The sequence below is a fragment of the Protopterus annectens genome, chromosome 1.part1 (genome assembly GCF_019279795.1).
Source record: "Protopterus annectens isolate FY-2018-M chromosome 1.part1, PAN1.0, whole genome shotgun sequence".
NCBI lineage: Eukaryota > Metazoa > Chordata > Ceratodontiformes > Protopteridae > Protopterus > Protopterus annectens.
In genome coordinates, this window is record NC_056726.1 from 532,846,964 (window position 1) to 532,862,818 (window position 15,855).

The 15,855-nt window shown below is 44.5% G+C and overlaps 1 protein-coding gene across 4 annotated transcripts in view; it reads right to left on the minus strand.

Annotated features, from left to right (window-relative positions):
• Nucleotides 1–15,855, minus strand: part of XPNPEP3 (X-prolyl aminopeptidase 3) — a 1,069,913-nt gene that overhangs the window by 959,590 nt on the left and 94,468 nt on the right. For all 4 annotated transcript variants that reach the window (XM_044076531.1, XM_044076539.1, XM_044076521.1 and 1 more), the window contains exon 2: nt 12,104–12,220. In XM_044076531.1, the coding sequence (XP_043932466.1) occupies nt 12,104–12,220 (117 nt within the window). The remainder of the gene's footprint in view (nt 1–12,103; nt 12,221–15,855) is intronic.

A 15,855-nucleotide genomic window follows, 5' to 3' on the forward strand; every position in this document is an offset into this window, starting at 1 on the left:
GGAGCTGACAAGAATTTATTGGGCCTCGCAGGCACCGGTTCCACAGAATCAGGGTGTTCCCACACCCTTCGAGAAACCAAATCAAGGAGTTCATCGAAGGGCGGAGACACCCAGGAGGCGGAGGGCTGGGCCCCAAAGGCCTTGAGGAAGACTGACTCCTCAGTTGAAGGGGTTTTGGCTTGCCAGTCACCTCTCTGTCTCAGAATCTCCAAGATATCTGAGAAGGAGATATCATCCGAAGATGATTTGGGGGACCCTTCAGCGTCATCGAGGTCAGTATCCGATGTAATAGACTCATCTTGGGAGTCTACGTGCTTCCTCTTACACAATTTCTTCCGTGGGGGTTCGTCCGAAGCAGTTTCGGACGGACCACCCGGAAGAAGGGAACCCCCGATTGGGGTATCCTCAGGCCCTGGGCCCCGCTGCCGGGGGGCTGCAACGCAACAGAGGCACCAGTCTCCAAATCTAGGGACGGTGAGGTAGAGTCTAGTTGAACCGGCAAAGGCATGGCCAGCGCGCTCCTCATGGCCTCAAAGGCCGGACCTCCAGAATCCAAGGAAGTCACTGGTCTAGAGGCCACGATGGCACTGGGAATTCCAGCAGCCGATGCTCGAGAGGAAGACTAGGCACCAAGCACCTAATCCCAAAGTGTTCCCTCGGCCCGGCTGTAGAGGTCGCAGTACCAAACCCTGAACCGGAGGACAGGGTAGGAAGCATGGTCGGAGCCGAAGGCCTGATACGGGTCTCTGCTCCGACCGTATGGCTCCACATTGCTCCACCACCACCCGCTCCAACAACTCAGAGGAGGTTGGAGGTGGAATCAAATGTGTCGGGGATCGGCTCGAAGCAAACTGTGCTGGAGCCGAGACCATTTTAGCAAACACTGGAGATTGGAAGAGCCTCTGTAAAACCCTATCCAGGTCCGAATCTGATAGTCTCGAGGATTTAGAGGAGGTAGACACTCGAGAAGACTTTCCTCTCGGCTCCGAGGGAGAAGGGGACCGGCTCAAACGGCTCCAATACTGTCGGCGCCGACTCCACCACCTCATGGACCACCATCGGCACCGAAGAAGCCTTCTTCGAGCCGAGGAGTCTGAGCTGCACACTTCCACCGCCCGGCCATTGGAGCCGATGGAGGTGATTCACCTCTCGATACTCCAACTTGCGGCTCCAAGACAATGGAGCCGGTAGGAGGTATCGAGGCAGACTTCGACACTCGGCCCCGAAGTCAGTGGAGCCGAGGAAGAAGAGGTCAACTTTTACTTTTTAGAAGTCGGCTCCGACGGACTTGTCGGAGCCGACGATCTTTTCTTTTTGGAAGCAACAGGAGGATTCAAAGCTTCCTCAAAGGAGGGTTTAATAAGCCCTTTTAAAATAAGCTTGTTCTTACGTTCTTGAAGAACTCTAGCAGAAAAAGCATGACATACGCTACAAGTCTCTTGTAGATGTTTCGGCCCCAAACAATAAACACAAATTGAATGGCTGTCTGTTATGGACATTTTATAACTGCACCTAGTGCATTTTTTAAACCCTGACTTTTGTTCTTTAGACATAGTACAGGTACTACAACAAATAGAGTTCACCACAAAAATCAAGCACTATAAAGAAAGAAGCGCCAACTGACAAGCGCGAGACTCACTGGCGCAAGCACTTAGAGGAAATTTACCTCACAAACTGACAAATAAATACAACGGCCCAAAGCCCTCTAATTTAAACGGGCTTGGCCCGAAAGACAAATAACCACAAAGGAATTAAATTTAATAGTACAAAAGGTCTTTTAACTAAAGTAGTACACAAGAATAGGGCAAGGGCCCTCTAACTAAAACGGGCCTTGCCCGACAGAAAAAGGGAACAAGTACCAGACGACACTCAAGCACTCAAACTTCACAAATAGTATAAAGAAGCTGTTAAAACAGCTGTTTGGTTAATATATGGCAAAAAAACCCCAAGGTCAAGGACCAATAAAGGTAAAAATAAACACTTAGCTCCAGCCAAGTCGAGACCACGTCCAGCTTGTAAAGCGGCAAATGAGATCTGGGGAAGCAGGTGTAGTGCATCCTGGGATAGGGTATAGCCCAGCCAATGAGAGACTTCGTGCTAGTATATAAGTTGCCGAGTCGGAGCCGTTGGATCGGCTCCGAACCCATCTGTCATGAATGTAGGCGAGATAGGATCCCATTACATCTACCATTAGGGCAACACTCAGTGAAGCAAGCAGAGTCCCAGATTAGCAAGCCTTTGAATACCACAGCCATGGTACAGATGTTAGTAACGCAAACATAAAATCCCTAAAGTCCACCCTGGATAATAACCCTCTGCCAGTGCTTCACCTTCACCTTTCTAAACGTACTGAGAAACATTAAGATACAAACAAACACCCTAATACTGGGTGATTTCAACTTACCTGCCATTAAGTGGGAAAACTACTCGTGTACTAACACCTTTGCCCAACAGTTCTTGAAATTCATAAATTCCAACGCCCTGGATCAACTAATCCACAGTCCCACCAGGGGCTCCAATATCATAGACCTGGTCATTATCAACATGGGAAATCGATGCTCCACAACTATGGTCAGCCCCTCGTTGGTCAGGTCTGACCATAAGCTAATCACCCATAACATCCACATCCCACCCCCCAGTAAGAAAACTTCCAAAAAAAATTCTCCAAAGCCAACTTCATGCTACTCAAATCAGAAGTGACAAACTTCATGACACCCATGCAGACGGGAACTGAAAGTTCGACTGCCGAATCCTACACTAAGGCACTGTACGAGCACATCCATTCATGCATGAATCGTGCCATCCCAAACAGAACCAAGATGCTCTCCTCCAAAAAAGGAAGCCAATCTGGTGGTCCCCTGCCATAAACAAACTTTACAACAAAAGGAAGAAACTGTTGCAGAAAAGAGGAAAATCCCAGGATGAAAAAAAACTCCCTTACCAGCCTCAGTAAGAAGCTGCGATCCTTCATAAAATCCTCCAAAGCTAGTTATGAAAATAAAATTGCCAAAGATTCCAAAGACAACCACAAGGCATTCTATAACTATGTCAAGAATCTAAATGGCAATGCTCAGATCTGCTCTGAACTACAACAGAATGGCATTAAATATACTGATCCCAAGGATACTACCAATATCCTGGTAGATCAATTCAGTGCCAACTTCACCCCCCTCTCACTCCCTAAACGGCCCATCTCAATACCAGAAGATTGCCAAATTCTGGTAATAACAGCCACACAAGTAAAACACGCACTCTTCAAAGCTAAGAATACAGCATCCATGGGACCAGATGACATCCCGGGCTGTGTATTACATGAACTACAAAATGAACTGGCACCTCACCCAAATGTCATGTTTAATCATAGCCTCACCTCAGGCTTTGTGCCCACTGAGTGGCGCACAGCTACAGTTATCCCACTCCACAAGGGGGGATCCACCTTGGATCCCGAAAACTACCACCACATCAGTCTGATGAGCCTGATCTGCAAGCCCATGGAAAGTATTATCATGGAACTTATAAACAAAGACATTGGCAACCTTCAAACACTGGACCCCACCCAGTTGGGTTTATGAAGGGACGATCTTGTCTCCTGAACCTGATTGACTTCTTCAAATCAGTCTCCAGAGCCATGGACGAGGGTAAGGCGGTCCACACAGCCTATCTAGACCTCGCCAAGGCCTTTGACACCACCCCCCACTCTGGAATCATAGATAGACTTACTAAGCTGGGCATTAATTCCTATGTCACTCGATGGGTTGCTTACTGACAGAACCCAGACTGTAAAAGTAGCCGACTCCAAATCCAGCTACAGACAAGTTGAATACTTCAGGGTTCAGTCCTGGGACCTCTCGTTTGGCATCTACTTCTCTGAGGTAGAGGCCAACAGTAAAGGGACTCTGGCTAACAAAGTTCACAGAGGACTGCAAAACTGGGAGCCATTATTGAATCCCCAAATGATGTGGATACTCTACGAAAGGGCCTTACAGAAATAGATGCTTGGTGCCAGAGCCATGGGCTCAAGCTCAATGCCAAGAAATAAGAAGTTATGTACCTACCATAACGTTCCATGTTAGTTGTCTTCTTCTCGCCTTCTTTCTTGCTGGATGGGTTCGGAGGTAAGGTAAGCCATCTTGAAAGGGACACTTTAGTAACTGGAAGGCCCAATTTCCCTTCCGCATAAGACAGGAAAAGCTGATCAGATTTCCTGAATTGTTTAGTCCTGTCTAAATAATATCTAAGTTGGTGGTGAACATCTAGAAAATGTAACTTTTGTTCCGACCTGTTGGAATAATCAGGGAAGAAGACTGGGAGATCAATCGTCTGGTTTAGGTTTGCCTCAGAGGAAACCTTAGGTAAGAAGGACGGATTAGTCTAGAGGGACACCCTGTCTTTATGGAAAACTAAGTAAGGAGGACGACTGCAAAGAGCATGAAGTTCAGATACCCTTCTAGCTGAAGTTATGGCTACTAGAAAAAGTGTTTTCCAGGAGAGCAACTTAAGAGAGCATGAAGCCGCTGGTTCGAAGGGGGGGAGAATCAAGGATGCCAGAACCAAATTCAAGTCCCATTGAGGTGGGGGATCTTTGATTGGGGGCTCGAGCAGAAAAACACCTCTTAAAAAGGCTTTGCAGAGCTTATGGGACATGATAATGGAGTCTGAGACACCGACATGAAAGTTAAATATAGCAGCTAGTTGTACTCTAATGGTAGATGAGGAAGAGCCTAAATGAAAGAGCTCTGCCAGAAAGTCTAGGGTAGACTGGATAGGTGCAGTGAAGGGGTCTATATTTTTTGATGCTGCCCAAAAGGAAAAACGTTTCCACTTACTATTATAAATCTTCCTGGTAGAAGACTTGTGAGAGGCTATCAGGATGTTACGGACCAAATGAGAGATTAAGGGAAGCCTGGCTAGGGTAGGAATCGGAGAAACCACGCTGTGAGGTTGAGAGATTGAAGGGAGTGGTGCAGCTGGCCCGACTGGTGGGTCAAAAGATCTGGCACCGGGTCCAGATGCCAAGGCTGCTCCAACAGGTAATGATGGAGGAACGGAAACCATATCTGTCGAGGCCAGTAAGGGGCAAAGAGGATCATGGTAACTCTCAAGGCGATAGCTGTCTGAATTAATTGAGATATCAGTGGAAAGGAGGGGAAAGCATACAGAAGTCCCCGGGGCCAATTGTGGACTAGAGCGTCTCTGGTGGGATGGCCTGGTAACGGGAAGAGAGTGAAGAAGTCGTGACACTTGCTGTTTTGGGGAGTAGCAAAAAGATCGCAGCAAGGCTGGTCCCATCTTTGGAAGACTTCTTTCAGCACTGATTTTTTTAGAGACCACTCGTGAGGCATGAGAATGGCCCTGCTCAACTTGTTCGCAATCACGTTGGACTTCCCGGGAATGTGCGTTGCTATCAGAAAACGCTGAGAAGAAATCACCCACTGCCAAAGTCTGAGTGCCTCTCGACATAAGGGATAGGACTTGGTTCTGCCCTGTGTGTTGATGTACCACACTACGGACATGTTGTCCGTCTGAATTGCAACAGTCCCTGTGGGAAGAGAGTCCTGAAGAGCTCGCAATGCTAAAAGCACTGCTCTCATCTCTAAGATATTTATGTGCAAGTGGCACTCGAAAGGTTGCCACGTGCCCTGGACTGTCCTGCCCTGATAATGCCCCCCCACCCAATCAGGGAGACGTCCGTTGTCACCGTGGTGATTGGGGGGGGGGTGAAGGGTCTGCCCTGGAGAACTTGAGGTGATGTGATCCACCAAGACAGATGTTTCTTGCATGATTTAGTTAGTAGGATGATGTGAGACATCGGGAGCTGTTGGAAGGACCACTGAGTAAACAGTATCCACTGGAGGATCCGCATGTGAAAACGAGCTAAGGGGAGAAGTGTGATAGTAGCTGCCATGAGTCCTAATACCTTCAAGACTACCCTGGCTTTGACCTTGTTGCACTGAAGTAGAAGGTAAACTTGTTTGCGGATATCTAACACTCTTTGCTCTGTAAGTCTGGCGGAAAGATTGATTGTGTCTAAGGTGGCGCCTATAAAGGTAATAGATTGACAAGGTGACAAGGCAGATTTTTCGAAATTTATTGAAATGCCTAGAGCTTGGCAAGTTTGGATGGTGAAGTCTCTGGATAGAAGCAGTTGATGTCTGGTGGTGGCGGTAAGGAGCCAGTCATCCAAATATGGAAACACCTGGAATCCTTGACGTCTCAAGTGAGCCGCGACCACTGCCATGCATTTGGTAAACACTCGGGAGGCTGTAGTGAGACCAAAGGGCAGGGCTCTGAACTGGTAACGACTGGCTCCCAGCCTGAAGCGGAGAAACCTCCTGGAGCGTCTGTGCATTTTGATATGGTAGTACGCATCCTGAAGGTCTATCGAGCACATCCAATTGTCCTGACCCAAGAAGGGTAGAATGGACTGTAGCGTGACCATCCGGAATTTTGTTTTTTTGATATAATTGTTTAACTTGCTGAGATCCAGTATTGGTCTCCAGTCCCCTGTTTTTTTGGTACCAAAAAGAATTTGGAGTAGATTCCGGATCCTTGCTGGTCTGCTGGGACTGGTTGGATAGCTCTTTTTGACAGCAGCTTTGATATTTCTAATGCTGCTTGTTCCCTTAGACTGGGTGGAACGTCTGGAAAGGATCCTTTGGGTTGGGATGGGATGTGAATAAAGGGAATTTTGTAACCCTCGGATATGATTGACTGTACCCATTTGTCTTGAGTGAGGGAAAGCCAGGCTTTTGGGTACAGTGATAATCTTCCCCCGACTGCCTCCGAAGGTGGACAGCCGGGAAGCTCCTCAGGGATGCTGAAAGGGTTTATCAGAGAAAGTTTCTCTGCTAACCTGGTTTTGCGGACCTCCTCTGCCCCTAGGGAGGCATCTATTGTTATTCCCCCCTCTGCCTCTAGAGGGGAATCGACCTTGTGCGTCAGATGAGACTCCCTGTGGTTTGCGGAACCACATTTTTCCTCCCTTCTGACCTTTTGGATAAGGTCTAGAAGGGGTACAAAAACGGACTCCCACGGCAGAGAGAGTCTTACCTTCCTGCTCGCACCTAGTCAATGTATCCTTCACCTGAGGTCCAAATAATGTTGAGCCATCAAAGGGGGATTTGGTGAAGGACGCCTTGAAAGGGTCCGCAAAATTGCAAAGCCGCATCCAGGCATGATGTCATAAAGCTACACCTGTGCCTGCGGCCCTACTCGCCCCATCAGCCGCATATGAGATAAGCCGTATGGAGGAGTTGACAATTGAATTCAGGGTTGCCAACTGGGAGTTCATTTCGTCCTGGAACCCCTCAGCTGTTGGATCCTGCATGGCCTCACCCATATCCTTGAGCAAATCTGGAGACGGGTGAAGTGACACAAGTAGTTCAGCGACCGCATTGAAAAGGTCGCTGATGAAAACATCCGCCACTGCATCTGTCCATGGTCCTAGACTCCTTATTAGGAGGATGGACAGGTAACGAAGGATCGGCTAACTCCTTCTTAGTAGCTGCGGCCACCACCATGGCATCAACAGAGACACCTTTAGATAGAAACTCTTTCGGGGCAGTAATAAATTCTGACGGCCGCCTTGGGGTAGGTTCCACTGAATCAGGGGCCGTCCAAGCCTTCCTTGCCACCACTTCCATAATGGGGTCAAAGGGAGGGGACACCCAGGAGGTGGAAGGGCGAGAGCTAAACGCCTCAAGGTAAACCGACTCGTCCTCTGGAGGATTAAGGGTGGGCCAGTTCCCCCTCTGTTTCAGGATTTCAAGGATGTCAGCAAAAGAGACATCCTCAGAGGGGGACTGAGGGGAACCTTCAGATTCCTCCAAGTCGGTGTCAGAGGTGATAGACTCAGGGGAGTCAATGTGCTTCCTCTTGCACTGTCTCTTCCGAGGGGGTTCTCCTACCGTATCAGGAGAGGCCTCGGAAGAGGAGGATATTCCCAATGGGGAAACCTGAGGAGCTGGCTCTCTACGGTCTGTTACAAGGGGGTGGGTAGAAACCACCGCAGGCACTGAAGAGGGAGGAGCTGACGGAGCCGACTGTGGGGTAGACACTGGGTCTAGCACGCTCCGCATGACCTCGAAGGTGCCCCTATCAGCCAAGGCCGGAGGTCCCCGCTCCGAGGAAACAAGGACCCCCCCCCCGGCACCGGCAGGGACGGCTCCGAGGCCGATGTCGGAGCCGAACTCACCAGCGCCGACGCCCCGAGAGGGAGAACGGGGTTGGACAAGGGTCCGATATGCCACTCGCTCCCTCGGAGCCGACAAGGGAAGCCCGGCGCCGAGATCCCTCCAAGAAGGAAATCGGAGCAGACGACAGAGCCGAAAGGGAAGGTATCGGCTCTGAAGCACTGACAGACACGGCTCCAAACTCAAAGGAGTCGGAGGAGGAATAAAATCAGGGATGGGAATAGCCGCTGACTGTTAAGTAGGGCTATGCAGCATTTGGGCCAGTGCCTCGGACATGAGAAGTCTACTCACCACCCTTTGTAAGTCATGGTCGGACAGCCTGGAGGACCGAGAGGAATGAGACCTATGGCTCCGCTCCGACAGAAGAGGGGATCCCGGAGCCGAGTGGATGGAGCCGATGGAAGGGGACCTAGACCTCTTCTTTGAAGGTGGCTCCGATAAGCCTATCGGAGCCAACTGAGTCTTGACAACCTCGGCTCCAGCCGGAGCCGAGGTAACGGTATGAGACTTCGAAACATCAGCTCCAGCCAGAGCCGATGTCGAAGCAGCTTTAATGCTTCCAGGAGATGGCTCTGAAGCTAGAGCCGACGGCCTGGAAGTCTTAGAAGGCTTCCCCGACGCAGACTGGGTCGGGGGGCCTTCAGGCTTTAACAAGCCTCGAACAATTAGCTTGTTTTTGCGTTCCTGCAGGACTCTAGGGCTGAATGCATGGCAAACAGCACATGAGTCCTGCAGGTGCAAAGGTCCCAGGCAATAGACACAAGAAGTGTGACCGTCTGTCAGAGACATTTTCTGACAGCATGAATCACACTTCTTGAAGCCTGAGACCTTGGAGTCTTTAGACATCCTGAAAGGCTGTGTGAAAAAAAAAACACAAACACAACACACAGACACACCCTTTAACCAAATAAAAATCCAGTCACACTGAAAGGACAGGGAAAAAAAGAGGGAGTGGGCCAAAGGCCTAAAAGTTAAAAAGGGGATAAAACAGGAATTCTAACACAAGGGGGACCCGACTTAAACTAAGGGGATACTCTGTATAAAAACTAAACTAAATAGAAAAAATAGGGGTAGAATTTGAACTTTTTAAACAAGAAAACTTACTAACCTGCCAGAGCCGGTAGAAGAAGCACCTCGTCAGCTAAGTGGCAAACGAGATCTGAGTAGTTACCGCCTACCATTGTGGGATATAGGGGAGCCTCGAGCCGGTGGAAATAGCTCTCGAGCTTTAGTATTGGCCAAGTCGGAGTCGAGGATCGGCTCCGAACCCATCCAGCAAGAATGAAGGCGAGACTGACAACTTAACAGTGTATAGTTATCCCTTTTGGGAAAAAAACATGTACCTGTGAATTACCACATAGGTAGCAGTACACTAAACACCGAAAGTGTGATAAGAGACTTAGGGACACAGGTGGACAGTGGTCTCACCTTTGATAACCACATCGGCACAACAGTCAGGAAATCCTTCTATGTGGCACACCTCATCACCAAGGGCTTTTCATTCAGGAAAAAGGAGGTCATTGTCCCACTGTACTCATCCCTTATTAGACCCATTATAGAATACAACGCCCTATTTGGTATGTACCTCTCAAGACATCTGCAACAACTGGAAAGGCTGCAGAAATACCTCACTAAAACAATCACGGGCCTAAAGCACATGGCCTACGCTGACTGCCTTAAAAAACTCCAGCTCTACTCTCTGTCGCATATCATCTGCTCAGATGCGATCTCTGCTTAACATACAAGGCCATGCCAAACCCAGAGCTGTTGGACATGCTACATTTAAAGAAATCCCAATCCCTCAGAGCCACATGCTACAGGGATCTAAACCTTGTCATCACAATAAACAAAACATGCTGGAGGGATAGGTTCTTTACCCAGAGACTCCCCAGACCCAGGAATATAGACTGCCCAAACATATCAAGCAGATCGCCTCTGGCCCTCTTTAAAAGCAACTTTGATGATTGGATGGGAGGAAGGAAATTCACCCCAGGGATCACGTCAGTCGCCCAGCTAGACAGGGGTTCAGGGAAGTAAACAGTGTGGGAAGAAATAGCCAGGGAATTGTTATGGCTAGGCTTGCATAGGCCCTAGGGCTGATACCCTAGTACCAACCTATGAGAACAAATAGGCTCTAGGGCTCTCTCTTCTCAGGAGAATGAATGAGCACTATGCAGTTAGGACAGGCCAAATGGTCAAAGATAAATATAAGGGAGAAAAAAGATCATGTTACTTCCTCATGGTCATCTTTATCTGTAGTAACATTTTTTCTTATTAAATAGCATTAACAGTAAAGAAAAAATAAACAAGCTCCTACACACACGCAATCACTTCACAAATTATTTGCAACTGTGTAAAACAAAGTGAAATATTCCTCCTGCCTGCATCTATTACTTCTCACTATTGAGTATCAAAAAATAGCACTTATGAAAGTGCCAAGGTTATAATCTTTAATGTCACTACCTTATGACCCTTTATTTATAAGCAAACGTTTGCAAGACAGAACTGATACAGTCTTCAGATGCTGTACTTCAGTGGGCCCTCGATGCTGTACTTAGCAACTGAATGGACACTGAAGCAACCATAAAAAGACACACACCGTGATAAGTAAAGGTGAATTATTATTTATTTATTTATTCCAGTTTGATGACTGAGGAGGTCCAGTGTGCTCGACAGCCCATCTTCAGTGAAGGCCCGGGAGAAAAGCTCCACAATACAAAGTTACATTACATAGAGAATTACAAGAAACATATTTGCATTGTAATCAACAGGTAGTATAATAGCCAAAACAGGTATCATTCAGTAAAGACAGCATAACTATTACAATTTTTTTCAAGAGTAAGACAGGCATACAACATAATGGCTGGATGTTACTGTTTAGTTACATTTATAATCCAAGTAAATGAGAGAAATTAGGAAGGTATGAATTGCTTTCACATGCTTCAGAGAAAAATATCCCGAAGAATTAACAGATAATATTTTGTCTCACTAGAACAATACACTGCTTTCACCAGCTCACTTTTGCACAACTGCCCTAATACAGCATTTAGATGCTTCACTCTGCAAAGCTGAATGAACACCACATTCAATTATGCAAAGACTGGCATCATAAGACAGAGAAGGAGGTCTATAGTACTGTAAGTTTTATACACAGGAATGATTCAGTGACTTATTTTAACCAACATTTTCTCTCGATTAAAAAAACAAACAAACTTGGGAAACTTTCACCAGTACGCCTTGGTGTGACTGAATGCAGGTTCCTTTTGCTGTACTTTACACAGATGAATGAGTACATCATTAAACCCTGAAAAACTGATCATCACAGAACAGTCAAGATGTTCCAAAGTACTTTAATTTTTGCTCACAGGACTGCTATAGACATCATACATCCAGTACACACTGGAATACTACTATATTAAAATCAAAAGTTTAATTCAGAACTGAGAAAGTACAAAATGTGCTTTTAACTATTTGGAAACTGACTGGGTAAAAATAAATAAGTGGCAGCAATTTTGTACTTAGTTAGGCACACTGTTAATAATAAAATGAGAGGTGCATAAGCTCACAAATGCTCATGAAGAAATGCATTCCTACTGCCCTCATCAGCAGTAAAGTATATTGATCTTTTATTGATTGCATATGGCCTATCACAACTCTCCAAATGAAGCAAATTATTAAGCTTGTGCATGCTCACAAGGCAACAGAAAAATAAGGAAAAAAATCGCAACTACAACAAACTATCCATTTTCCTTAAGTTTTCGTTGTTAAACTGATGGCCATTTTTTGAGTGGGATGATTAAAAATGAGTGATAAATGCATTATGACATCATACTCTCAGCTATGTGGAATTTGGTTTCACCAAACAAAAAGAGCACTGAAGACATTTTAACAGAAAACCTACATATTCTCACCTGGTTTAAGTAAATGTGGATGTGTAAATGAACTTGGCTGACCAAGGTACCGACTGGGCAGTTTCCTTGCTTGTGTAAGCTGGACTGAAAATTTTCGACACCGATAGGATTTGATACCTGAAAGACAGAGAAGGAGAGTTAAAAGGAGATAATAATATTGGAGTTAATGTTTTGCCTTGCCCCCTCGGATGTAAAGGCTGTCATAGAAATGTACGCAGTATCAGGAGAGTGAATAACATGGAGATTTAACACTTTTCTTTTGAGATTCTTAACTCCTCTTGACAGTTATTATAATACGGACAGCAAGGCTGAAGAGACACTGTAGTAATACACTGCTCATCATTCTGGTTTTCAACATCACAAACAGAGGCTGCATGATCAGGTGGTGTCCATTTTACTCTGTGTTATAAAAACAGTTCCACTTTACTTAACAGCAACACAAGATACATAAAGTGAAAAATATTTAAAGGGAGAATAAAGAGAGAACAGATTTTACTTTCCAGAAAAGTCCACAGCAGCCACTGACTTCTAGAAGTACCGCTATGTGGAATTTGAGAAGCCATTAAATACTTATCTGTGTGTCTCAAGAACCAAAGACACACCAAAAGAAAAAAAAAATCAGCCAGGCTGCATCTGGCACAGACATGCACTAAACCAACCACAACCTAACAGCTCAAAGCTGCTACACATCCTATCTTGTCTGTTCACCCCTTCCATCCTTGGCCATACAAGTTGTTGTCATCTCAGTCCTTAAATCCTGATCCTGTTACTCTAATGACCTCCTACTCTAATCTCTATAATCTTAGCAAACAGATTACGAAGCTGGAGAGCAGGATTTGAAACCCCTCTGTTCTTATAAGCATGCTATGTAAACGGGAGTAATTCAGCATTATCTTGAGCTGTCTGCCCCCCTAGAAAAAAATGACAACTCTGCTGAACCCAACTAGGAATACCCATTCAATAACATGCCAAAAAAAAAATTAAAAATGTAATCCCAGTAATCCACGGCAGCAGTAAAAGAATGAATGTGGTCACCACCTGTTATTGCAGTGACTTCATACTAGTGGTCCCTCAAAAGTACAGCTATGTGATGATAATTTAAATCATACTCATGTTTCTTTAGAAATGAAGACATTTAGGCAAAGTACTTGAAGGGAGATTGTAGTGGCTCTAGACTTAATTTTAGCAATAAACACAGGTCTCTGACTATAAGCCACTAACTATCTAGTTCACACATCCTAGTGGGGTATTGTCAAACATCTTGAATGTACATAATGAAAAGCTGCAATACGCTGAATCAAGGTCCCCACCCTTTTCCAGCTTAGTAGCATGTCATCTAGAAATATCTGCCATAAAATTAAGATAATGGCACAAAAATAATCTACCTGCTCACTCAAGAACTGTTAGCACAGATAAATATCAGGCGGTGTTAACAAATGACATTACAGAAAGTCTTTGCTACATTACCCATTAAATCATACCCGCACTTCTGCTATTTTATTTTTCAGTTCTCAATTCATGGAAGACCTGACAGGATGTTCAATCACCAAAATATACATACCAAAACCACAGTCATCAAATCAACACTGAGCTCAAATACAACATACAATGCATAAAAATTGTGGATGAAGTTGAGGGAGATCTGGAGAAAAAGGAACAGGTCAAATAAAGTAAACTTTTCAAATATACCCAACAGTAAATGAATAGATGTTTGAGTGACATCATTATTTCTCTAGGGATTCACGCTAGTGAGATATGGCTGGAAGTACATAGGTTCATACTAGGCTATCTGCCCTAGGGCATTTATAAGCCTAGCCAGAATGTAAAATGTGAACAGGAAACCAAGAATCAGTAATCCACAAACGAAAAGGCTGCCAAATAATCCAATTCTTTATTCACGAAACACTCCAAAAGTAATAAAATCAAGCGCTTTCGCCTGACCAATGTCAGGCTTTATCAAGACAGTCTCTCCCGATGTCTACACCTTGGTTTTTATTGTACTTGCTTATTTATTTATTTATTTATTTATTTATTCATTCATTCATTCATACATCAAATTCCAGATGTGCACACAGACATCTATTTCAAAAGGTATTTGATTTGTAGGTTTATTATTCTGCGTGCATTTGTACTAGGGTTGGATGTAACTAGGTTTAAACACTTGTTGCACCACAGGTTGCCACCACATTATTGTAGTTTTGAAGAGTGCTTCAAAAGTGTTTTTAAAGTTGCTGATTGACGTATACACATTTTTACTGTGATTAATTTCAAATATTTTCCAAGTTATAACACAAATTTTAAATGAAGGTTTTAATAATTACACTATTCATAGATGTAAATGCATTTAGATTATTACACGGATGGGTTTGATGTTTACATTAGTCATTAGTTTTTAGTTTCTTGTTCATAACACAGTTTCTGAAGAAGTGTTTTGTACACTTCAATGAAAGGCATTGATCTTAATTACGTAAATTTCATTCTTGCAAACACATGTTTTTTGAAAACGTTTCTTGAAAAGTGACCTAAGTTTATGGTTTTATGATATTCATTTTTACAAGTTAGAACATATGCACTAGCACTTTAAAAAGAACCCAATTGTGGTTTAATGGATTATTCATTTTCAATGGTTGGTTTTAATTGTTTTAATTATTTTAAATTGGTTAGATTAATTTAATCCAATCAAATTCAAGTCTTCAGATTCAGTCAGTGTATTTAAACTGCGACACATCATGTATAAGACTGTCTTGATAAAGCCTGACATTGGTCAGGCGAAAGCGCTTGATTTTATTACTTTTGGAGTGTTTCGTGAATAAAGAATTGGATTATTTGGCAGCCTTTTCGTTTGTGGATTACTGATTCCTAGCCAGAGTGTGTTTGGCTTTCGCCACCCATTTTAAATTAATTTTGCTATGCCCTTTTTCGAGGTTAGTATACTGTGCCTCTGTCTAACAGTGATGTCAGTCTTCTAGCCAGATCTTTACCATCACTTGGACATCTCAAAAGGGCATGTTGCTGCAACACTGTGCTGTGGCCTTCAGGAAGAGCCCAGCTATATCAGACAGCACTTAAACACATAACTCTTTGATTTCTCTTGAAGTGCCAGAGTAATACTAGCAAATGTTCTTGTAGAAGGCTAAAACAGCTTTCTAAACTAAAAAGAGAGCCAGCAAAAGTAAAAAAAAAAACAAAATTGCAAAAGGTAGTATACTTTAAATCATTATTAGTATGGGTAATAATAATATAAAAAACAACAAATACATAAATCATCAGACCTACGGCATATGATGGACCAAAGGCTGGAGGGACCCTATCCTGTGTTAATGAGCCTGCAACTTAACCATCTATTGTTATGTCAAGTATACTCTCAAAACCTACATTATTTTCATCATAAAGACCATTACTGGAGGAATTCAGGATATGAATCAGAAAACACCAAGCAGCATATCCTCAGTTTCCAGCAGTGGGTAAATGACCTACAACATGGCCTGATGGACAGCAAAAGCAAATCCTGCCTTTCCTCCAGACTTTTATAAAGTGTTGCTGAAAGTGTGACTGCACTCCCATGCATTAAGCGTACAAACCGTACAGGTAAACAGTGTCTTGAAAAAGATTACAGGGGTAGCCATCAATCCACTGAAGTAAGCACAAACTTCCTCAGGCAGAGTCAACAAAAATTAGAGTGAGTGACTGGTTGACTTCTTTTTCTAGGAGAAGTAACTGAGCAGCCTGCCTAACAGATTTAGCTTTCTCAA